This window comes from Onthophagus taurus, chromosome 1 (genome assembly GCF_036711975.1).
Source record: "Onthophagus taurus isolate NC chromosome 1, IU_Otau_3.0, whole genome shotgun sequence".
Classification (NCBI taxonomy): domain Eukaryota; kingdom Metazoa; phylum Arthropoda; class Insecta; order Coleoptera; family Scarabaeidae; genus Onthophagus; species Onthophagus taurus.
Genome location: NC_091966.1, coordinates 4393221 through 4419656, shown reverse-complemented (window position 1 = coordinate 4419656; position 26436 = coordinate 4393221). Strand labels below are relative to the sequence as shown.

The 26436-nt window shown below is 34.8% G+C and overlaps 2 protein-coding genes across 3 annotated transcripts in view; one reads left to right on the top strand and one right to left on the bottom strand.

Annotated features, from left to right (window-relative positions):
• The window catches only part of LOC111420226 (otoferlin-like), an 84678-nt gene that overhangs the window by 33631 nt on the left and 24611 nt on the right, over positions 1–26436 (bottom strand). The window contains exons 5-9 of the mRNA XM_071194702.1: positions 23092–23150; positions 9248–9436; positions 8027–8526; positions 7706–7895; positions 7485–7547 (exon numbers count right to left, since the gene is read on the bottom strand). Of these exons, the coding sequence (XP_071050803.1) occupies positions 7485–7547; positions 7706–7895; positions 8027–8526; positions 9248–9436; positions 23092–23150 (1001 nt within the window). The remainder of the gene's footprint in view (positions 1–7484; positions 7548–7705; positions 7896–8026; positions 8527–9247; positions 9437–23091; positions 23151–26436) is intronic.
• Positions 17136–22852, top strand: LOC111419759 (putative leucine-rich repeat-containing protein DDB_G0290503). 2 transcript variants are annotated; one of them, XM_023052622.2, is made up of 2 exons: positions 17136–22167; positions 22218–22295. In XM_023052622.2, the coding sequence occupies exons 1-2, from the start codon at positions 17173–17175 to the stop codon at positions 22224–22226; spliced, it is 5004 nt and encodes a 1667-aa protein (XP_022908390.2). In that variant the 5' UTR covers positions 17136–17172; the 3' UTR covers positions 22227–22295. The 2 variants fall into 2 exon arrangements, with proteins under 2 accessions (XP_022908390.2, XP_022908389.2); XM_023052621.2 differs by having other exon boundaries at positions 17136–22852.

The following is a 26436-nucleotide window of genomic DNA, read 5'->3' as shown; positions in this document are numbered from 1 at the left end:
CGAGGTCGCTTGAAGCCGAGGTGCTGCCATATGATAACCAGTTTCATGCAGATATGATATTAATCATTGAGGGGCCGTAGGGGTACGGAACCATTGTTGTTGGGCTAATCACCCAAACAGAGCATATATGATTCAGAGCAATTAAACGAGCCTCGGAACTGGACGGAACAACGAGAGACGACTTGCGAGAAATAGGATAACATTTAGAACATTGGAGGAGATGGAAAAACGAGGCCAATGACTACCCGTCTACAACGCATTCTCTACAGATTGACAAGAACAGTCGAAAAATGTAATGTGGTCTATATCGATGCAAATTAGTTGTGGATGAACGTATAATAGACCAAGTAATGACACAAGGACCAGGAACCAAGCGTCCATTTGGAAAACGCTTACAGGAAAGATGGACATCCTTATCATAAAAAGGAATGAGACAAAACAGACAGGACTAGGTCCTATAGCAAGTAGAAGATTAAGGGCTGAAGCTGTCCCCTTGTCGATTAGTCTTAATTATTGATGTGTTACAAGTGTTAAGTGATTCAATGATGTTGTCTCAATGATGTTGAGACTCACTCTGTCGAATATTTTGACTAGATTACCGAAATAGAGGAAGGCAGTATTTGTTACACTTTATGCCCTATTACATTTTCAACAACCTGTCTGACATGAAAATGACATCAACTTCTTGACTCATTTGGATCTTATTTAAGCAAGCTATTTAAAATAGTAATTCAATATTAGTTGCGCATCCCGTTTTCTGCAGTGCTATGGTTGACCCTCCAACTAGAAGATGCAGCTGTGCTTTCCAAAACGGTATTTCTCACTCTGTTATAGCTCGTTAATTATATTATCCGAGTCTGGAAATTTTCCATTACTCCCTGCTCATCTATTGTTACCACAGTAGTACATCCTCTTGATGTATCATCTCATTTTTCCCATCTCTACACTTAATTCTCCTCTACACAATTTTCATGATGTCGTCCTTTTACTCAAATACAGTTCAATATATAATTATATAATTTGCAACTTCGTCCATCTTTCACATCTTCTTTCGAAAGGATGTCGCAATAAGTGCAAGTATGTAACTGACAGTAAGAGTATCTTATACAAATACATCGTTTCTAGATATTACATCGTTAATGCAAAATGGTAAATAAATAATAATATTGTTTAATTTATATTGAAGATTAACAAATATTTTGACTGACGAAATGCATTGTTCTCTAAACATTTTTTTGCGTTTATTGTATTTTATTACGCTAAACTGGTTCGCATTAATAAAAACAATATCAAAAGCTTGATGTTCCAAACAAATGGAAATATACAAATTTAAATTTGAATATAAAAGCATCACTTTAATGCACGAGTAACTACATTTTATTTGCAACCCGTTCTATTCTTGTTTACGTTTTATATTTAAAAAATGTATTTTTTAAATAAATTTGGGCTACCTAAATTTATTCCAACCTCTTTAGTAGTTTTCTGGTATACATTTGATTATGATTTATTTTTGTAAATACAGTACGCGTCATAAATAACCCACTTTCAATATTGTTTACAGGCAATAATAACAATTCTAATAAATAATTATACTTGTGAAATGTAGTGAATACAAAATAAGTAAACAAAAATCTGCCTGAAGACGCAGGGCTAAACCCGTAACTTTTTAGTTCTAGGACTAGTGATAGTTTTAATTGTTATTTAGTATTAGATTGCTGTATATATTTATTAAATTAAAAGTGAAACTAACACCAGACCAAGAATTAGCAACCTTCAGGTTCTAGGCCTAGTGTTAGTTCTAATGCTAGTGTTAGTGCTAGTTTTAATCGTTATTCAGCGCTAGATTACTGTATATTTTTATTGAATTAAAAGTGGAATTAACACTAGACCTAGAACTAGAAATATTCGAGAATAATGGCTTCATTATTCAACACTTTGTCAGTGATGAGTAATGCGTGTCATTACCCGTCAAAAATCAAGTGTATAACGAATAGATAATTCAATAGTTGTAGATAATAGTTATTTATATTACAAGTGGGCTAGAAACATAATTACTGTACAAGTGTGGAGAATGTAATCACACGAGTACTGTAATTATGCTGTAGCTCACGTGTGGTATACAGTATTTTATCTACGACTGCTTAAAATTACTAAAAAATCAATTTCTTTAAAAAAGTCTATTTGACATTTATAAAAATATTTTGAAATGATTGTTGACAATTTTGAATTGTCAGTTTCAACAACATGTTTGGAATAAGTGTTTAGAAATGTAAAAACATAACAATTAATGTTTATAATAAACAGTATTGTTTCTCTGTAAGTAGATAGCACTTTTTCTTTTGTATTGTTGCTCGTTTCAATAAATTAAGTCTGTTCTGAATAGTCTAAAAATGCGTTACGTAATGAAACCAGTGCGGTAATGAACTTCATTACGTAACTCAAATCACCTCAAATGAGTGCGGTAATGATGACTTCTCCAAGCAGTCGTAGATAATAGTTATTTATATTACAAGTGGGCTAGAAACATAATTACAGTACGAGTGTGGAGAATTGCACGACGAGGTCGTAGACCGAGTCGTCTAATCACACGAGTACTGTAATTATGCTCTAGCCCACGTGTGATATACAGCATTTTATCTATGACTGCTAAAAATTACTAAAAAATCAATTTCTTTAGAAAAGTCTATTTGACATTTATAAAAATATTTTGAAATGATTGTTGACAATTTTGAATTGTCAGTTTAAACAACATGTTTACTCATCTGGAATAAGTGTTTTGAAATGTAAAAACATAACAATTAATGTTTATAATAAACAGTATTGTTTCTCTGTAAGTAGATAGCACTTTTTCTTTTGTATTGTTGCTCGTTTCAATAAATTAAGTCTGTTCTGAATAGGCTAAAAATGCGTTACGTAATGAAACCAGTGCGGTAATGAACTTCATTACGTAACTCAAATCACCTCAAATGAGTGCGGTAATGATGACTTATCCAAGCAGTCGTAGATAAACAAATTTAATGCTATTCATAATATGATAAAATATATAGGGTGTTCCATTTAACAAAATCTACATGCTCTCCGTTACGCGTAAATGGAACACCCTATATAAGTAAAAATATTTCTACCTAATAGAAAATGGTGAGTCAAACAACTTTTGTATAAAACATTTTTTCTTTCTCAAACGGTTTAGCAACTATCGTCCGCCGGACTGCTAATAACTCACCCTGTATATTTATTAAATTAAAAGTGGAATTAACACTAGACCAAGAACTAACAACTTTCAGGTTTAGCTGTCTTAAGAGACATACAGCTAAACCCGAATGTTTCTAGTTCTAGGTCTAGTGTTAGTTCTAATGCTAGTGTTAGTGCTAGTTTTACTTCTAAAACTAAGATGATGAATATGTGAGATAGTTGAATAGTTTTCATTGAACTAAAACTAGACCTAGAACTGGAAACATTCAGGTTTACCCGTACGTCTCTTAAGACGGCTAAACCCGCCTTTTTTACTTTCGCCATTTTGTTATACATTTTTATCACCGCTTTATAAAGCCTTCAGCCTTATACAAGCTTTTACGTGCTCTCCCTGTTCTTTTGATGATCTTCGTTCTACAATTTTAGTTTGCCACTGACATTGTCACTGATGATGGGACTAGCCCCGAAACCGGTCTGACTGCATATTAAATTAAATAAAACAAGTTTAGAAGTTTTTTCGTTATATTCTTTATTTTTTTTAGTCACACTATGGGTACTACTTTCAAAATATTTGGCAGTAATATGTTTTGGGTCATTCTCTATACGATGGTGATGCCACATTTTCAATTGGAAGAATTATTTCAAAATGGCGACTGTCAACTTTTTTTTTTTAAATGGAATGCCAACATTTTTTTTTATTATTGAGGCCCTAAAAACATTCTTTATACGATAGTATTTTGTTTTTCTTAAAAATTCATTTCTTTCCCCATCAAAAAGCACACTTTTAATCTAGTAGCGCATGAATGTTTTACACTCGATGTTATTTTTGTCCAAATATCAAGTAGCGCTAGACACAAAAAAAACAATTAAACTTTATTTTGTAATAAACATCTACTTATTTATTTATTTTGACAAAAATAACATCGAGTGTAAAACATTCATGCGCTACTATACTCTGTTTTTAAACCAGGAGGAGTAAACGCGAAAGTCAGATTTACACTAGGAAAAATCACCAGAAAATATCACTAGATATTTTGGCGGTAAATTTAAATTAATAATTGTTATTATTTATTTATTTACTTATTATTGTATTTATTTTCGTTTGTTATCATCAACACTAAACATATAAATTAACGTTGAAGTTATGAGTGTATTTATTTCAAAATATAATAAAGAAGGGTTTAAGAACACAAAATTTACAATAATGACACGAAACTATCGAATTGTCAATAACCTAACCTTCAAATTCAAAATAAATATTCAAAATTGCCTGTGTGTGAACCTTCCTCGCATTCAACCAATCACGTGCAAGGTCAATCTGGTGACAAATTTAAAATACTCCTCCTGGTTTAAAAACAGAGTATAATTGCCAAAGAAAACTTCAAGGTATAATTAATGTTTGTAAACAAAACTAACCTTACCTAACATTCCTTCACGCTATAATTGACATTACAAAAGAAAACTTCACGCTATAATTGCCATTACTAATTGCCAAAGAAAACTTCATGGTATAATTAATGTTTGTAAACAAACCTAACCTTACCTCACATTCCTTCACGCTATAATTGACATTACAAAAGAAAACTTCACGCTATAATTGCCATTACAAATTGCCAAAGAAAACTTCAAGGTATAATTAATGTTTGTAAACAAAACTAACCTTACCTAACATTCAGCGTCTGAAGACACAGGGCTAAACCCGAAACTTAAAAATATACAACTTAGCGCTGAATAACAATTAAAACTAGAACTAACACTTGCACTAGAACTATACTCTGTTTTTAAACCAGGAGGAGTAAACGCGAAAGTCAGATTTACACTGGAAAAAATCACCAGAAAATATCACTAGATATTTTGGCGGTAAATTTAAATTAATAATTATTATTTATTTATTTACTTATTATTGTATTTATTTTCGTTTGTTATCGTCAACACTATACATACAAATTAACATTGAAGTTATGAGTATATTTATTTCAAAATATAATAAAAAAGGGTTTAAGAACACAAAATACCGTATTTTCTCGAATCTTATCCGCACTCGAATCTAATCCGCACCCCGATTTTAAAAATGTATAGTGGTAAAAAAATTTAGTTTGCGAATGTAATCCGCATCTTTCTTTGAGCAATTCGACAACACCAAAACGATGCGATGCTTGTTGTTAACCATAAATATATATTTTTTCCGTTGACTGACGCTGATTCACATAAAGAACTTTAAATTTACCAAGCCAGAAAAAATTGGAAAATATAATTTAAAAAATAAATAGTACGAATTCCGTTCATATACTGCCCTCGTAATAGCTCGAACGTGGTGTGTGCTTAATTATACATATAATAGCGTAATTATAAAAAAAAGTAGCAACAATCTAAGAGGTTCTTCTATACAGCAAAGTTTAAAGAGATGTTATTAAGTTAGCGTTAAGGAAATCGAAAAGCTGGTACAATTTTTGCTGTTAACGTTGCGGCTGTTGCGGAAAGACCAGGTAGCTATTGCAGACTGTGAGGCATCGTGCAAAAAATTTACCGGGCCAGAGAAGAGACGATTTCATGAAATTGACGAGGCAGTTTTTTAGTTCTCTCAAGAAAAACGAAAGGAGGGACTAAAAAATTTTTAATTCTAGCAAAGGTTGGACTGTGGGATTTATGCGCCGAATGGTGCAAAACGTCCAAAACTCGTTGAGGCGCAGAACTATAATTTCCCAAAAGCTCCTAAGGATTTTCAAGAAAATTTCAATTTGTCTCAAACTGTAAATGTCAACGAAATGGTAGTATATCTGGATTGCCACCCAATTACACACTGAAAGGAAGAGGTGTGTGGGAAATTTCTTTATAAACGAGTGGTTGCGAAAAATTGCGCATAACATTGATGCTAGCAGTAACAAGTGATAGGGAAAAATTGCTGTCATTATTAATATTGAGAAAAAAACCATTCTGAAATCTGAAAGACTTCCCGAATGACGTCCTAGTTACGGCACAACAAAAAGGATGGATAATTGAAAAGCTGATGATGGAGTTATTAAGACAAGTATGGAGTCGTAGACCAGGAGGATTAATAAATAAGAATATTAATTAATCATAGACTAATTGCCCTTGGTTTAGACTTCTTGTCATAATAATAATACCTGGTGGAATAACATCCCTACTACAACCGGTGTATGTATATTAACAAATTCGAGAATTAACAAAACCGGGAGCAATTAATGGAGCTTCTGAACTTGCTCAGTGAGTGTAGGCGACATGGAAAACGATCCCTGAAAACAATATTATAACATCATTTAAGAAGTTTTGTATAATCCGAAGATGACGTAATATGGGAAGAAACTGATACATAAAAATGTAAATATCGTTCTAAAACCCTTAATAAAGTGTTATTGTTATAATGTGATTTTATTTTACTATTTTCCAAATTGCAACTATACGACTGCGAATCTAATCCGCACCCAATTGTAATCCGCATTTGATTTTAGAGCACATAAAATTTGTAAAAAAGGTGCGGATTACATTCGAGAAAATACGGTATACAATAATGACACGAAACTGTCGAATTATCAATTACCTAACCTTCAAATTCAAAATCAAAATTCAAAATTGCTTGTGTGTGAACCTTCCTCGCATTCAACCAATCACGTGCAAGGTCAATCTGGTGACAAATTTAAAATACTCCTCCTGGTTTAAAAACAGAGTATAGATTAAAATATTAGGTTCCTTTTGGATGGGGAAAGAAATGAATTTTTAAGAAAAACAAAATACTGTCGTAAAAAGAATGCTTTTAAGATCTCAATAATAAAAAAAAAATTTTGGCATTTCATTTAAAAAAAAAGTTGGCAGTCGCCATTTTGAAATAATTCGTTCAATTGAAAATATGATATTACCATCGTGTAGAGAGTGTCCTAAAACATATTACTGCCAAATATTTTGAAAGTAGTACCCATAGTGTGGCTAAAAAAAAATAAGGCGCTTACTCTGAATCAGGCTGTATATCTGGCTAATTAATGGTTAATTTTAAGTATTAAAAACATAAAGGGTTGATATAACAAAGATTTAGTATTAGTAATCTAATTTTAAATTATTCTGTAAGGCAATTTGTTCAAATAAACACACAAAGTTATTCGAAATGACATTGGGATTAATATCAGTAAGTTTCTAGCATTCGGGGAGTTCAGAGATCGTTAATTGCAACTTCCGCGGCAATTTCTATATTAAACCGCACATACCACATATCTTGATAGTTACATATTACAGAGATTTATTGTTGATTTAAAGCGTGAAAAAAACAAATTAATACTTACCGATAAGGTTATAATTTTATCGAACAGCATAATTGGTGGCATGTGGAAGTCGAAAACGAAATACTGAAAATACAAACACACAAAAACCAATTTAATCAATTTTAGTGATGAAACAATTCACCCTTGTTGTTTTTTCGGATTAAAACGATCGTATAACAATCGAGCATGTATGTTACAATCGGATATAATCCATAATAATTCATTTTATATCAATATCATACCTCGTTGTAATAAGGACAATTGGTGCTTTCTTTAACGCTTGTGTACTTTCTTTGGTCCCCTATTTGAATACAAACCACCGGGTCCATATTTAACCCGGCTAATTGTCGAGCTTCGATAATGGTGATACAAACTTGAAAATCCTGGGCTTTAAGTGCAGATTGAACTCTTGATTTAAGATCCGTTTTTATTCTAGGAAAAAAAGAACGTTTTTATACCTCAAGGTCGCACTTATTCGCAAGCTTTCGTGTAATATTTATGACTAATATATGTAATCTCAATTTTGAGATTACTATCGCGAATAAATAAATATTAAAATTAACCTTGGAGTTTTTTTTCCTTTTTCGGTGGTTAACGACACCATTTGGTCCTCATTTGTTGAATTTATCGATGTTTCGCTACCAGCGCGAGACATCGTGGCAGATTCGGATTCGGATTGATGAGCTGATGTTCTTCCGGTAGAATCTTGAATTAATGAAACTCCTTCGCCATCCGTATCCGATTCTCTCGCGCTTGGGCGTTGTTTTCCCAATCTTATTAAGTTTCGAACGCTTCGAAGTGCGGATGTTCTCTTTCTTTCAGATCTTTCAGCGCTTCCAACAATGCTTCTCTTTAAAGTTTTAACCACGGCGGATGTTTGTGACTCCTCTTCAACAGGGTGTTTACCTGTTGATACTAAAGTCCGTTCTAAATTCGCTATATTCTGTTCGATATCGATGAGCATCTGTTGATCGTCATCTAGGACATCATACGCTTGGCTGCCGGCGAAGGATAACATCGATTCGTCCGGGTGAGAATATAATACGTCGAAATCAACACGAACCTTAAAAAATTAAGAAACAATCGAGTTATTAATCAAAGCGGTAGGATAATACTCGTAAATTCATTGTTCCAACGTTAATTAACAACCATCGAGCGTTTAGACAATAATCCCTTTTCAATATTCATGATCACATATTTGTAGCAAAATTGTAAACTCTGATTTGGATCTCTCATCTAAAGAGGGATTTAGTAATATTAATAATTTATAACACAGTTATTTACTTTATTCATATTCAAATAACTCTGTATTGGTAATAAAAAGTTAATTTTTGCCCCGAGGTCGAACTGAAACTATAATTGCGGCCGGCATATTTTAATAAATATCCACGTTGAAAATCCTATGCAAATTTCCTATTTAGCAGTACCACAAGTACACTATTATTTATTCTCCGAGTTATTGTGCGAGGCGCCTCGTGCACGCGATGTAACAATTAACTCCTGCCTCAAGATTGATTTATCCCTATATGAAACAGCATCATAAAAGAAGATTTATACAGTTCCTTTTAATACGAGTTGTTGTAGTATTGTTTAAAGAACAATAGCAACTACCTTACTTGATTCTAGGGACGCACATAAAGTTAAATTTATTCGTCTATAAAGGATATACGCGCGGTCTAATTGTCAATAAACAAACATTGTCGGACACGTTGTAGCCAAACCTTAGAGGGGATCTACCGGCGCGCATCGAAATTGCATTATACGCCCGATACGACATTGCTTACCGGCAAAGGTTTGTTGTTAACGTCCACTAAGTTATCGCTAACGGACAGCCTTCCATCTCTAACGGCACTTTGTAGAATTAAACCGTATGTTCCGAGCAGTTTGTCTGAAAATAGTCTGTTGCGAACGTAAAGTTCTATCATCAGGATTTCCGTGTCGGCCACTTGCCTCCCAAGAGGCCAATCGAATCTCTGAAACAAACGAAATATCGTACATATTAATGATTTAATTTTAATCAAATTTAATTCAAAGAGATTGCAAATAGATATGATACAAGATACTCCTTTATGGTGCAAATACATTCGACAAGTTCAAAGATAAAGCAGAATCGTTTGAGGAAAAGCAATCGAGTTTGATCTAGCATGAACTTTACATTGATAAGTTAACAGTACAAAGGAGACAGAAGGAAACGGCAGAAATCTTACCAATATAACGAAGCAAATTGAGAGTTGCGGAAGTATAATACATTGGAGTCGGTAAAAATCAATTCCGTGACAGTACTAAAGCTCTATTTCTCTTGTCGTGTGGGTTTAGTTCTTAGGATTCAAGATGAAAGCTCCGTCTGGAGTAAGTGGTGGGTGAATCGAGTAGCTCTGTAACTGTCCGATCTCAAAGATAGTTACTGCAGTTCACCCACTGTAAAAGAAAATCTAATTGCTAAGAAAACCGATGAGAAGCCTCTGACCAGGACGGATTATTTAACGACATCCGCAAGAAAACGGAAAAGAATTTGGAAAGAGGAAAATATACTACCTCACTTAATACCATATCACTGATAACGGGGAATTGATCGAAATTAGACCTACACTGTGCTATGGATGCGACTCATGGATTATGACAGAGAGTGTAAAGAATAAGTATTTGACAGAAAAATACTGAGAAAAATGTTTGATCCAACGAAGGTAAATGAGAAACAACGTGGAAGCAGGAACGACCCTCTTAAGCAGTAGTATCTAAGGTGAGAGGTCACGAAAATGATGTGAAGACAAAGTTATGAAGAACGCAAAACGACTCCTGAGCGTCCACAGTGGTCCACAAGCGGTAAAATGTGAACGAAAATCAAATTTTCGAAATTTTTTTTTCCGTTTTTTTTTACATGTTACATGTACTTTAGGTCCTAATAGACTGAGAGGTGAAAGGAATAAAGTCTTATGTACTTTCTAGTGCCAACTGTACGCAATAAAACTGTACTACAATTCTTGTGTATTAAATATCATAAAATGCTACAACTTTAGATGAAGAAAATATATTGTGTTCCACTTTTTCAAGACAATGCGTTGTTGTTATCTTGAACAGTATAGAAAGGTCTTCATTTGGCACTTTTCTAATTTTTAAAATATTTTTGCAGAAACACGTAATAAGCACTTCTTTTAAAGCTAATTAACACCTACTTGAAGTTACAACCAAATGTTTTAACATATATATCTCGCAGAAGACGCAAGAAGAACTTTTGTCGCTAGAATATTCTTATTCTTTGAGATGTGCTCTATATAACATGATAACCACATCTTGCTTTAACTTGCTCCTTACCAAGATATTAGCGATCAAAGATGATCAGTGCCTGAGTGTGTTATTTGACTGTTTTCATATAAAATGCTTATATTCTTTTTCTTAAAAGATAAATCTCGTATATTTGGTGTAAACTCGCATAACAATAATAGAATACCAGACTTAAAGTTTCAGGTATATTTAACAACCGGAAGTGGTTGTTAGATACAGTGCGACAAAAAACTGGAACACTTGAAATATCTACTTTTTTTATAAGTACGAAGGTTTTCACGGCCGGAGTTAATTGAACTAAAATTAGAACTAAAACTAGTACTAACTCTTAACTAACTAAACTGGTTCGAAGTGTTTCTGAAGAAGTTTGCAACATGGCATCCGAAACGTCAAACCTTTTCTTAGAAGACGCACGACAAAACCCGAAAGTTTCTAGTGTTAGTTGATGAACGGTAGAGCTAGAAGGTTTTAAGTTTGATTTGTCTGTTCTCCATGCATACATTGGGTTTTTTGTGTGTCTGCTTCACATTTCATATAGATTAAAAATTAGAACTTGGAAGGTGACTGATTCATACGTACTTTTACTAAATTATCATCAGAGATTTCATTAAACAGTGGGTACAATATTAATTGCAATAAATTTGATAAATACTGTTTCAAAACTACCGAAAAGTACGTCCATTTTATGGTTGGTACTATATGCCAACCAGCGTTCATAAAATTTTGATACATGGATCTGCAGTCATTAAAGAACCTCTACTACCTATTGGAGAGTTGTCGGAAGAAGCGCAAGAAGCTAATAACAAAAAATCTGAAAATTTGGAGAGAGCCACACAAGGAAATGTAGTAGACTGGATACGAATGAAGATCTATTTAAAAGACTGCTACTCAGCTCAAATCCATTTATAAGTAATTTTCAACAGCACATTTCTAGAAAACATAAAAAGATGAGTATGGAGACTAAAAGATTACTTATAATAGACAATGTAGAAGACCAGGAAGAAGAAAAAGATCGCGAAGAAGAAGATGAATATGACGAAGAACAAGAATCAGAACAAGAGCTATATAAGGCAGGATGCAACGAAGATGAAGATGACGAAGAATGGTCTGAAACAGAACAAGAAGAAACAGACATTGTTAAGCAAAGTAGATAATTTATAGAGAATTAAATTCTCTTTCTGATAGGCTAAAAAAGCATGGTGCGTTCCATTTAAAATTTTCTACTTTCTCGCCATTGAAAATGGAGAAACAATAATGCAATTTTTGACCACCTGTATAAGATACTCCGATACAACAAATGACAATCTATTTGACAGCATCTGAAAAATAATCGTACCAATTTAGACCTTTTTTGAATGAACGTTGGCTGAGATATGGGCTTTTAAACAGCATGGTGAAATTTACCATAAAAAGTTTAGAACCAAAATAACTCGAAAACAAAAAACGCTAGGTACCAATAACTTTTATCAACTTTTATACTTCCGGTAGACCGGAATTGGCAGCCATCTTGAAAATATTTTAGATTGAAAGTTCCGAATGAACAACCCATGCTACCAAAATTTCAAAATTGTACGAATAGTAGAACCTGAAAAAGTTCTAACGAACCAATTACGTGAGACACTCTCTAGTTAAAGATTTATTCATAGAAAGCTTACATCGAAGTAAACTATATAACCAATTTAGTTTAAACAATTTTGTATTTAGCTATCCTTCACGATTTAATAGCGTTGTATAAAATTTTGTATTTATCCAATTCTAAGGACCTAAATTATATGAAAAAAATAGAATGTGACCTCAAGTATTGGTTGCCATATTTGATCCAAAAGTTCACAAAGTCTTTAGCATATAGTCCTATAGCCACATACCAAGTTTCAAAAAATTATCTCAACCCAAACTGCGTTAAAATATTTTTGTTCTGGTTTTTTCGAATTTAGACCACTGTGCGTCAGAACCTGCAAGAGAGTAGTTCTTGATCGGTAATGTTGGAGACAAAAGATAAAGGAGGTCAAAACTCAATGTGAGCTGTAGGGCCATTGGAGAAAAAAATAACCACAAAGACACCTACCTACATACAAGCCCATATTCGAAAATTATAGAGATTAAAAATTTGTGATTTGATGAGGATTTTGCCATCCTAAATGCTAGATGTCAGAACAATAAACTCAGCTAATGTGGGAAGTGTTCATAAGCTGTTATCAGGAAAGTTATGATTAAAAATAACAAGAAATTCAGCAAAAGACATCTTACGGGAAGAAAAAAAGATTATCATTGAAGTACTGTCGAATGAATCCATAAAATTCTATGCCAACAAAGGCTAGCCGAAAAAATCAGCACAAAGCCGATATCATGTGAAAAGTGGGATACCATAAATGAAACATAAGGTTATCACAACCAAAATTAATTCGATTACAACACCGGCCAAAGAACAGCAAGGTTTAGGATAGGAAAATCTAATGGCTAGTTTAGGATATCAAACGTAACCTTAACCGTAGCAGTAGTTGTAACCGTAACAGTAAGGAACTTAACGCTTACAGCTGAGAAAAGCACCGAACGTTTAAAAGTAAAAGTATGTAGTGAATGCTCTGTTCACCACTTGCAACGCTACTGCAACGTGTTTCAGTACTCGCAACGAGTACTGAAACACCAGTCCGTGATGTCAACGTGTAAACACAAAACAGCTGTACGTAGCCATGTTTAATATTGACCCTTCGCATTAGTGCGCATGCTTAAATTTTGCCCTAAACGTAAGAAGTTAAAAGTTGGTCAACTTTTGGGATTACGCTTTATGCTTAAGCGACTGTAAGCGATTGCCTAAACGGAACAACTAAACGAATATCATTTAACTTTCTTTACAGTTACAACTACTGCAATGATTACGGTTACAACCTTTACGTACGACATCCTAAACCCACCATAAGACCAGCGACCTGAGGCTTACGATTCTAACGTAGTGCTCATTGCACCAAGTGCAGTGTAACAAACCGCCCTGTATATTAAATTGCGTTTTGTATAATTCTTTTGCTTAAGTCAGCTTGATCGCGTGAGGCGTTGATGCGCCACCGAGTTTGACTCGGGGAGTCGAGTACCAACTACCAAGGTAGATAGAAGCTACAGTCTTCCCCTTGAGTTCGCTCCATTTCATTTTATTTTTAATTTAAATTCTCAATACTAAATTCGGAAAGGCTTCTAAATACGCTAGTGGTTTGTGCTGGGTAATTTGCTAGAGAAATCGAATCCTCAGATCGAAATTGTGCCTTGAAGCCAGTTCCTGAAGCGTCCGAATCCTGGTGGAAGAGCGTCGTCGTGGCGTAGAATAAGTAAGCATAATTAATTACTATTGTTCTTGAAATTCATAATCATTGCTAGTATTTGTATCCATAATTAACGTTCCGTTATCCAAAATTTGTTCAATTAGTTTATAATATATTAATATATTAATATTTTTTTATATAAATTCTTGTTTCGTATTATTTCAATTTCAACACAAGGGCTACGATCCTCCCTCCTTTTACTCATTAACTTCTTAAACCGTTCGGCCAAGTACGTAATTTGCCTGGTGGCAGCATCTTAAAAATCTTCTATAATTTTTTCTCTTTTTCTGTAAGTATACGCTACCGTACTTCTATATTTTCCCGTCCGCATAACGTTGGTGGCGGTGTTCCTTCCCTCCGCCTACATTACATTGGTGGCGGTGGTGTTCTTCCCCATCTACATTACATTGGCGGCAGCGCCCGTTACATTGGTGGCGGGTGGATGTATGGTTTTTAAATAGAACCTCAGTAAAATTGGCGAGGAGAACGTCTGACTCTCTCTTTATTAATGATGAGAAAACACATAACAATACCATCAGAAAGGGGTAGGATATTTTAGCAAAACTTGGCAAAAACGGTTAACTCCTACCTAAGAATTGATAAAAATTGTATTCATATGGTTCAAGTGATAATGGTATATCTGATTCTCCAATAGCAGATCAGTTTTCAATCAATGGCTAAGTAACAAAGGTTGTTACCACTAAGGTTCAATACCAACAGGAACGCTTGAAGCGGTATAGGTTGCGATTGTACTAGAACATAGAGTTGTTCTAATTTGGAGATGCATGAGAGTCGTATAAGGATCAGACCAAGACGAGACGACAAATATACAAAGAAATCAAAATGGCTTCGTCGTTTCGTGCTATCTCTTTGGCTTCTTTATTATTTAACTTTGATTTCTTATTATTACTTAAACTATCTATACTATAAAGAAGTCAGAACTTATATTAGCCATTTTTTCGTTTCTGCCATTTAATTTAGTTTCTCTTTGGTATCTTTCTGTTGTTCTAAACCAAATAGGAACGTTTTAGTTCATACCAAAAAGAAGAGAGAGGGAAGCCAGAATAAAACCAAAAAGAAATCAAATTGGAACCTCTTTGTCATCTTTTTGCTTTTTCTGGCATCTTGAAAATGTAAAGCTACGAAGAATGTAAAAGAACCCCAAAAGAAATAAAGTAGAGTCGGAGTTTTATGCTACCTTATTGGCGTTTTTTGCAATTTCGCTTGGGGTTATTGTTCTATTCTAATCTGGGTGTTGCTGCCACATCATTGACATCCTTCTGGCTTCTCTTTGGCTTCATCCTTCTTATCTTCTTGTTGATATGTTTTAAGAGTTTGAATTTATATAGGAATAAGGAAGCTTTTGAATGAACAACAAATTTACAAAAAAGACGACAGGATGAATTCTAAATTATGTGTTTCACCTTGATTTTTTTTGTTGATTATGTAATCTCTTTATTCCAGAAAGAATCCCGATATAATGCATTAAGACTCTTTCTGCCATCTCATTGGCTTCCTATAGGCTTCTTTTTTTAAGAAATTAAACTAAGAAAGAGATCTTTCTGATGAACAACATAAACATAAGTCATTTTCACTTCCTCTGGCTTTTTTCTGGAATATTAAACATCGTTATCAATTTTCTTTGACTCATCTTATTGATATTCTTTTAAGAATTTGAATTCTGATAGAAAGGTAAAGAATATTCAAATGAACAATAAATATTCAAAAAACTCAGACAAAAAAGGCAAAATGAATTCAAAGTTTGATACTATCTTTTTGGATTCTTTGTGTTTTCGATTTGCTTTGTTGTTAATTGATTATAATATTTATGCCAAAAAGATGCTAGAAATAATACAATAAATCAATCTTCATTCTGACTTTTTCTGCCATCGTATTGGCTTCATCTTGGAATGGTTTTGGCTTTTTACTGATTTCTTTACAATAGTAATCTGAAAAATGACGCTAAAAGTTGTTTATCTTATTTTATTAATTGTTAGCTCAGTAAGAGTTGATAAAGAAGCCAAAAAAATGTGCTGTCTCCTTAGCTTCTTTGTAAATCTGTTTTGATCACTTAATTACTTAAAATATATGTGCTATAAAACAGCCAGAATTATTTCTGCTTTATTGCATGAGTTCATTCTTCAATCTGACTTTTTCTGCTTATTTAATTGACTTCCTCCTGACTCCTCTTCTGCATGCTTAACATTGTTGTTGATTTTTTGAAACTGGTTTTATCGTATTGTTAATATTCTTTAATGATTTCGCATTAGCTACTTCTTGATCTCTTTATAAAATTTATGCCAGAAATATTGCAATAACTCAAACTTCACTTTAACTTATTCTTCCTTTTAGCTTTTCTTTGGCATGATCGTATCTTTTTTCTGCTTTCTTCTGGTTACTATTTTAGTATTCTTCCTTCATCTTTTTGACTTATTTAAAAAATTTATTCATAAAATGGGCAAATGTTGCTATTTTAAAACTTAATGCCAAATAGAAGGCAGAAATAAAAGGAGAATACTGCAAAAGAAGTTAAACTTCTTTATGAATTTTTCTGTGTAATGACTTCTTACTTTTGATATTTCTATGAAATAGCTAATATGCTTCTGATTGGAGAAACAGCTTAAAGAACGATTCCACATAAGATTAATTATTATTATTCATCATTAAAAAAAATGTAGACGAGTAAAACGTGATGTTGAATTTTCTGTTGGGAGGCATGTGCACCAAAATGTGAGAGTTTTGGCTGTAACTTATAGAAGTAGGTTATATTGTCATATATTATAAGTAAAATTTGCAGAGAATGTTTTGCTATGGCCGCCCCAATTTTAGCTTGTTTGGACAATATGAGGAGGATGCAGCTTAGTCCGACATACTCAAGAGAATCTGGTGACTTTGAATTATTATTTGAGAAATATGGAGAATTTCAACCCTTTTATATTTGAATTATCCCTTTAGTAGTTAAACGTTTCTGCCAAGTAATTTTTATTTCTTTACAAACATATATGTATTAACTAAAATTTTATCATTATCACTGACATGTTTCATTCAGACACATATTATAGACAGTTGTTGTCAATCCTGTAACATGTCAACTCAATTCGGCAAAAGCAGCTGTAATGAAAATTATTTGTACAACGGTCGTAGACTACTTCAGAAGGAAGTTTTTGGATCCGAATGCTCAAGATGGAGGAGCAATGGGTGGTCACATCAATATCGGCAGGAAAGGTCCGCAGAAACTTAACATCGCTCCATATCTTAGACAGCTGACCAAATCATTGACTAGGTTAGATTCTAAATCGAAAGCTCGATGTAATTGCAGCGAATTGGTCATCAACGGACGCGCTCTGCATTATGTGGTAAAAGTCGATGATAGGAGTGCGTCGTTACACTTTTATACCGATATAATGGGAATGAAAGTATTAAGAAACGAAGAAGTTAAAGTGAAAGAGTGCAAATGTGATCAACCGTATCAAAGTAAAACCGTGGTGGGTTATGGATTAGAAGATAATTATTTTTGTCTGCAATTAACTTACGATTGCAAAAATCAGGTTAAGCAGATGAAAGGGAACGAATGTATCGGAATAACGGTGATTGCATCTCAAGCGTTGGAACAAGCTAGAAAATTGAATTGGCCCATTCATTCTTATAATATGCTGGAAGCACCAGATGGTTTAAAAGTTTACGTAATTGATAGTCCGTTGCCGCGTAAAAGCGACCCCATAGTAAAAATTTCTCTAGCGTGCACAAACTTAACGTGTTCGTTGCATTTTTGGCACAGTATGCTTGGATTGACTTTATTCCAACATTGCAAAGTAGAGAAACGTGCGCAAATTTCGTTTCGATCCGACGAAGTCTTAATAGAGCTCCATCAAGTTGATGTGAGTATTAATCGAGGCCAATCCGCGGATAGAATCGTTTTTTCATGCCCACTCGAACAATTGTATTTAATTCAAAGTCGGGTTTCGCAAGAATTTCAAGGAAGGGTGGTCATTCCTTTGACTAAACAAGAACACGATGGGTTGCAATTTCTTATATTAGCTGACCCCGATGGGCATGAAGTGTGTTTTGTTGATGATTTAAGATTTAGGCAAATTTCAAGGTTAGATCCTGAGGTGAGGAAGGAATTGGGTGAGATTTGCGCGAAAAGTTGCTTTGAAGAGGATGTTAAGGCGAGTACTCCTATTTCAATTCCGGGATTTTGTACTAATAACCAATTAGAAAGGGATGAGTCTAAATCGCGCGAGGGATCATCTCATGACTCGTTTTATTCGGTTATTTGTGATAGTAAGCCGTCTTGTAGGAAGAAATCTGATGATAAATCTGAAAGTTCAACGACTGCGTCGAATAGTTCAAAGGTAATGCCGGAAAAATCGGAGAAAAGACATAGAAGGAGTAAGAAGATTAAAAGTCATGATTGGGAAGAGAAACAGAAAAATAAATCTTATTCTGCTGAAAATGCCATCACTGAAAGTATTCTTTTGAATTATTTGAAAGGAAGGGATGTAACGAAAGCAGAAATTAAGCCAAAAAATGTTTTTGAGCAAAACTCGATTGTTGCAAAACCAATTGATAAATTCGAACAACATATAACGGTGGTGGTAAAAACGGATCAACCTGGAAAAAATGATGTTACTGATGAAGTGAAGATTACGAAGGATGAAAAGAATGTTTCTGGTCAACAATCGACCTCGTCAATTTTGACCCCAATATCTAAACAGACGGCTTCAATTCAAGAAGAATCTTTTGGACATTTTCCCAAATCACCAATAAGCGAAAAAAATTCACCTGCGGAAGTTGTAAATGAAATTATCCAAAAGATTACCAATTTTTCTGAATTTAATGATGGGGAAGAAGGTAGCCAAAGAAAAGCAAAGTCTCCAAAGGGAAGTAAATCGCTAATTAAACCGAGGGTTGTGTATACAGCACATTCTGCTTCAAAATCGATATTTCAAAATGAATCACTTGATACAAATGTTTCTATAGAATCGTCAAATATCTTGGAAAATGAATCTTGCAAAAAACGGAATTTGTCGCCAAAATCAAGTAAAAATTCGCCATCAAAAGGTTATGCGGATAGAAATAAAATGAACAAGAATGAAAAGAAAACAAAAGAAATCTGCACCACTATCGCAGAACCAATTTCTTCTTCTTGTTGCACAAGTAAATCTGTTATAGATAAAACGGATGTTAATGACACCAAAGAAAAACTGAAGAAGGAGGAAATGTTAACAGTTGAAATGGCACGATTATTAGAAATAGAACGTAAGAAGGATGTTGAAAAGAAAAAAGAGTTAGAACTGCAACAGAAGAAAATCGAACAACAAAGGAGGGAGTTGGAAAAGGAGAAAATTAAATTTGAGCAAGAAAGGTTGAAAGCGGTAGAAAAAGAAATGAAAAAAATTGAGATGGAGAAGCAAAAATTACTCGAGGAGAGGCAAAAAATCGATCAAGAAAAGCAGCGCGATATTGAGAGAGAAAAAGAATTGTTGAGAAGGGAAAGAAAACGAATGCAACAAGAATTAGAACGAAAAAAAGAAACCATGGAGAAGGAGAGGCAAAAAAAGATGTTAGAAATTGAAAATGAGCGGCTGAAACAACGAGAGGCTGAGAGGGAGAAAACAAGAAAACGACTTATCCAAGCAACAAAACCACCAGAAGAAAATATTTACATTAATCCAACCTCAAGAGTGGGTTATGTTACTGTTGAAACAATTAATCCCATTACTTCGAATACTTCAAAAACGATACTTTCCGAAAACTTCAGTGATGACGTAACATACAAAACAATCACGGAATTATTGCAAAATGCGGTTAAAAAATTAGAAGACATTCCCACCAATGACGGAGTAATTATAACAAACGAACGAAACAAAAAGGAACGACCCAAATCAGTACCAAAAGGATTGAGTAAATCGCAAAAGAAACACGTACAAATAATGCGGGAACACGCAACAAATTCAAAAAAAAATAATGGATCCCCGAAAGCTAATAAACATAAAGTTCACGTTTCAAAAGCTCGCAGTATGACGAAAACGAGGAAAAGGGGGGATTTATCATCGTCTTCGTCATCGATGCATACATCAAAAACGAGGCAATTAACCAAACAGTTAAGGAAAATTTCTGAGTCGATTTCGGAGAGGCCATCGTGGAAAAGCAGCATTTATTCTTCGCCTAGTAATCAAGTTAAAATTCCGACGAAGATTCCAATGCTTCATAAATATTTTCAGAATAAAAATAATAATGAAGATAAAAATACTCAAGTTATTAATCAAAATGTAACTGAAATTAATGTAGCTAAAACAGAAATTATTGAAAAAATTAATAAAACGGTTATTAATGAGGGTACGCAAGATGATGGGGCAGTTCGCGTTGATAAAGAGATTCAAGAAGCTTTGGATGAAGGTGAGAATGTAAATAATAATGAAACGATTTTGAATGAAAAATCATCTATTAACGATTGTGTTAATGATATTATGAAAAATCCAGAACGAAATATTCTCGATTTTTTAAATGAGTTGAATGAAGAAAAAGACCAAGGAAATAATTGTGATAAACTCACAAAAGAAAAGATGGAAAAGAAAATAATTCAAGAAGCGATCTCTCGGGTTACCTCTTACAACACAATGGGTGTTTTTCAAAATATCTCCAACATAATCGCTGCCAATATAATATCAACAGCGAATATTCACGAAATGTTAAAGAAATCATCAGAAAATATTAATTTAAAATTTGATAATGATATAAATCCAATTGAAGATCTTGAAGCGAGACTGAAAATTTTAGAGAAAAAAGTACCCGAAATTAAAAATAATATGAAGAGAGAAGAGAGAAAATCGCCAAAACAAAAACCGAAAGAATCTCGGAAATTAAAAGAACATCATGCTGGGAAGTATGAGAAGACAACTTTATCACCGAATTGTAGTGTTTATTACCAACAAGTTGAGAGGGCTATTAAAGAATCGATGTGTAATAAACGCCCAACTCCACGGCCAAGATTTAATGGGTTAAGCCCTGAGGAACGCATTCAAAATTTTTTGGTGAAACGCGAAGAAATGAGGAGGTTGGGACAACCAATTCCAAGTATTCGGTTGTGTCAGCGACCATCTCCTACGTTGTATCCAACTCCTAAGATTTATCAGAAACCATCTCCTACGTTGTACCAACAACCAATTCCTACGTTGTATCAACAACATTCTCCTACGTTGTATCAACAACCATCTCATACGTTGTATGAACAACCATCTCCTACGTTGTGTCAACAACCATCACCAATTTTGTATCGACAATTATCGTCTAAGTTATATTCAGAACCATCACCTAAATTACAGCCACAACCTTCACCAACAAAGATATCATCACGAGTACCTTTAAGGGTGGGCCCAGAACTTTCATTAGAGGAAATTCAAAAAATGACTCAAACTGCATCAAGAACTTATTCGAATGTGGGAACTTCTTACCCAAAGCGAACATTTATCATTCCTCGGAATCAAACTGAATTGGAAATTAAATGTCCTAAAATAGAATTGTCAAGAATCAGTTTGGGGGTGATGACTGATTATGACACAGCGGATAATGGAAAAAAAAATAAAATATCTCCTTATTTACAAGACAAGTTGGATGAAATTTATGAAGATGTTAAAGAAAATGATTCGAGATCTTATAATGAAAAGAAAAATGTGATTTTTATTGATAATAATAATTCAAGTAGTAACGATGAGTTTTTAGAACGTACTCAAAGCACATCGAATTTGTCCACAAAGAACGAGAAATGTGTTAATGTTAGTAACGAAGAAACTGAATGTTCAGAAAATGTTTATCCAGGAAATGAGTGTTCAGAAAATGAGTATCCAGAAAATGTTTTTCCTGAAAATGTGGTTTCACAAAAACCAATTCCGGTTTCAAATCCAGAAATAATTAAATCCGAGATTGAGATTCCTGTTAAGTTACCAATAAAAAAAATCGAATCAAATGCAACGAAATTAACCGAAACCAGCAGTGGAAAATCAAGTCAATTAAGTAATTGTGATAAATGGATTCAAGCTTTGAATCAAAAAACCCTTGAGATTCTAAAACAATCTGCCCACGCCGTAGGAAACATAAAAAGAGAAGCAGTAAGAGAATCAACACTAGCATTAAATAGATCTAAAAAAAATATTTCCAGTTTAAGTAGTGTAGAAGAAAACGGTGATGATTACGTAACAGCAAAGTTAAAATCGTTTAGGGCGATGCTTCCCCGTTATAAAAATACCACTCAAATCGCACGCCACATTAATTATTTCGCGAATAAATCACCACCTAAACAAATTAAACCCGATACATCCAAGTATTATGATAACGATGATAACTTACCATATAATCTTAAAACGGTATCTTCGGAATACTCCGAAGAAGAAATTAAATTTGTTAATTTTTCGGATTACCCAGAAAAAGAAACTTCCGGTTTGAAATTGAACGCGGAACAAAAATTAGGAAGAATGACGAAAAATAGAAATATAAAGTACGTTCACCCTGAACAAAATTGTTACGGTCCTCAATTATCTCAAAATCAGGCAGCTGCGGAATTTAAAAAACGCTTATCGATATTGCAAAATCAACAAACGAAATTTAAGAGGTATTCGCCGTATTCTCAATTTGCCGCGATGCGAAATTTATCGCCGATTGATACAAGAAATGTTTATAGAGATTATGGATATAGGATTTAAATTTGATTGAAATTTTTTTCATTTTCGCGTACTTGATGTTTTTGTGGATAAAAATTGTATGTCTTTGGTAATAAAAAAATTGTTCGGTTTAAAAGTTTTGACATCCTTTTTTAATAGTAATAATCGGTTTTAAGACGAAGTTATGTTATACTACTTATATGATAGCCAGAAGTACCTATTTCGTTTGTAGCTTTATATTTTTAACGATGCTGTTAGGTTTTGTAAGCGATATCGTAAAGAATAACGACGTGTTAAAGTTGCTTGAACAACGTTACAGGTTATATTTCAATAATATCGAGGGTTTACTGGGTAATATATGAGTTTGATACAAACCTGGTCTACGATTATAAAATCTCCGCTTCCGTCTTCTAAATGTAACGTGTGTGACACACCTAAAACAAAAAAAAATTATCTGTAAGGAAATGAAAATTTTTCTGACAGATATACATTACATTACATTACATAGAATACATATCGGGTAGGCGGACCAACTAACCTTGCACCGCGACCCTAAGGATCTATTGTACCCCGATAGATATCATTATCAAATTTCACCGTGCAATCCAATGCTCTTAACGAACATTAATACCTTGCTCGGCGAAAGGTCATTCAGATATTTTGAGGAGATAAACTGCGACCCAAAAATCGAGAATCTGATACGGTTAACGGCAGGGCAGTGGCATAAAACATGCTCAACCGTCTCTGCTTCCTCCGCACATAGTCGGCATTCAACATCGTCGGCTAAACTCAACAAGTTGAGGTGTGCTTTTAATCGGCAGTGCCCAGTAAAAACACCCATTAGAACTTTTATGCTACTACGGGCAAGTCCCAAAATATTCCCGGGTTTGACAGTGGCGATGTTAATAAACACCTTAGCATGTCTCATTCCAGGAGAACTGGTCCACAGTAGGCGAAGTCTCTCTTCAGCCCACAGTCCAATCCTATATTTGGCCATCGCAAATGATACACCAACTGCTGGTTTCGGTCCCACAAACGCTTCAGCGCTGCCATCTCGTGCTAGCTTATCTGCCGCTTCATTGCCAGCAACACCAGAGTGACCCGGGACCCAGATCAGAGAGACTCTGTTATCACAACTCAGTGTGTTTAATGTTCTCTTACAATCATTAACCAGAGCCGACACCGTTTTCACGGCTTGCAGCGCCTGGAGAGCGGCTTGACTGTCTGAGAAGATTCGTACTGTCATGTTCTTCACCCCTCTTTCAAGAAGGATTTTAGCAGCCATGTCAATAGCAAATACTTCCGCCTGGAATACAGTACAGTACGTACCCAGGCTGTAGGCTTGCTTAATTCGAGGTGTCTGGCAGTATACTCCTGCTCCTACCCCTTCAGGCGTTTTTGATCCATCTGTGTACAAGCAAATATCTGCCCGAACCAGAGAATTTTCATTTTCGATCCAGGACTGCCGCTCAGGCAGTACAATCTGGTATCGAGCATTAATCACTGATAGTGATACCGCCAAATCTGACGGCATTGATAGCACAATATCAGTGCTTATAATGTCTTCCGCAGCCCATTGGTAGGACATGTCGGAACAGTTTTGAGCATATTGCTTAAATCTGTAAATGGTTGTTCTAGCCACTTTCTCTATATGCAAATGCAGAGGAGATAGGCCAAGCAGAACCTCCATTGCTAGAGTTGGCGTTGTGCCTATCGCACCAGAGATTGCCAATCCAGCTACTCGTTGAATTCGTGAAAGTTTACTGATAGCTGAAGTCTGTCGGACTTTCCTATACCAGGCTGCTGCTCCGTATGTGATCATAGGTCTAACCACAGTCACATAGAGCCAGTACAGTCTTTCAGGGGTAAGACCCCTACTTTTTCCACAAAGACTGCGACAAGTCCACAAGGATGGTCTAGCTTTGTGCAAAACTCCCTGCAAATGTCCATTCCATGACAGGGTTTTGTCTAGGATTACTCCTAGATATTTGACTTCTTTTGAGAAAGGAATTTCTTCACCTTGGATAGTTGGGCGGATTAGTCCATCCAACTTTCGCTTCCTGGTGAAAGGCACAACAATTGTCTTTTGCGGATTTATTGAGAGGTTCTCTCCCTTACACCAAGCGCAAATGGTATCTAGGGTCACCTGGAGGACTTTAGATATCCTCGGCAAACAGGTTCCTTTGACCATAACGACAATGTCATCAGCATAAGCTTGTATTTCCACACCAACGGCTTCGACTATCGCAATCAGATCGTCAACTAGGAGGGACCAAAGCAGGGGAGATAACACCCCTCCCTGCGGGCAGCCACCTCCCGGCCTGAAGCGTATCGTATCACCGTGGAGTGAAGTAGAAACTATTCTACTATCTAGCATATTGCGGATCCAACCCGCTATAGTTGCTTCCACTCCCCTGTCAAGAGCAGCTCTTTCAAGAGATTGTGGTATTGCGTTGTTGAACGCTCCCTCTATATCCAGAAACGCACAAACCAAGATTTCTTTATCTTGCAGCGTCCTGGATACTCTACCAACCTGACAGATATAAGTACGAAGACTTTTCTGATAGATGTTTATGGTAAATTATGGCCAAGTACATAAACTTGAAAATATCAGGATTTAAGCTTATTCACGATTTTCATCTACAAGTTAATCGTTGTGCTGCCAAACAAATATGACATCACCGTTTTTGATTTTTTTACTAGAACTGTGGTTTTAGTGAATAAAATGTGCTTCAGTAAAAAGATTGATAGAGGCAGAGAAAATGTTGTGAAAAAAAAAAGAGATTGAGCGCAATAAAGCCAGAAAAAGTAATATTGGAGATCCCAGTCCACGAGATCTGATCAGTGCTGTAGCCTTTGGACTTAAAATCGAGTTACTTGCAGATCCCCATGGCGAAGAAATCTTAACATTTGATGGTATTGATAGATTAGGTAGGTTTCAAAAATGCCAAAACTTGTCCAAACTTGATGATGAAAGAGGATACTTGATAATTGAACACTTCTTATTAATAATTGAATCCATTGTGAGAATGGTGTTAAGAAGGTTTTATTTCACACTTCAGTTGTTGATAGATGCTCCTTGACAAGGAATCATAAGTATGCAAATGCAGCACGTAAGTAAAAGAGTTACCAAACCTTTGCTGACAGTAAAGCATACTTCATCACTTGTGTCATCTCATGGATAAGAACGCAAACCACAAAGCCCCCTTGAAGCTGCGGAAAGCCGATGCGTATAGCCTAGTGCCGAAGCTTAAACAATGAATTTATTAAAATTCAACCACGATTATCTTCTTCTGGGTATCTGTAGATCCACAAGTTCATAATTATTGAAAGCAATATATATGAACCTAAGTAAAAGAGAGTTTCCCTTAGTAGCTGTGAGAATTTGATACTGATGGAGGAGCTCCTGCACCCAGAACGGTCTAAGGAATAATTTAAAAAGCTAGCTGATGTGGCAATAAGTAAAAGATGACAACCTCAATATAAGAAAGCTTATGGATGGTGCAGAAATATTATGACACATAAAATACGGCAGAGAACAGTATGGCTGGATGATGCAAGGCGACAGGGGAGTAATGAAAATTGTAGAATCTATTGAAGGATGATCTGATGGAGAACGTTAGGACGCTTGGTGTAAGAAACTGGAAGCATCTCCACTATGCCTTAATAACCATTAAACTTACTAATTTGTTTGCTGTTTTGATTTTCAACCGATTTAAT

Excerpts from the sequence above, each read along its gene's own strand:
- LOC111419759 (XM_023052621.2), top strand. The coding sequence starts at position 17,173 with ATGAAAATTATTTGTACAACGGTCGTAGACTACTTCAGAAGGAAGTTT.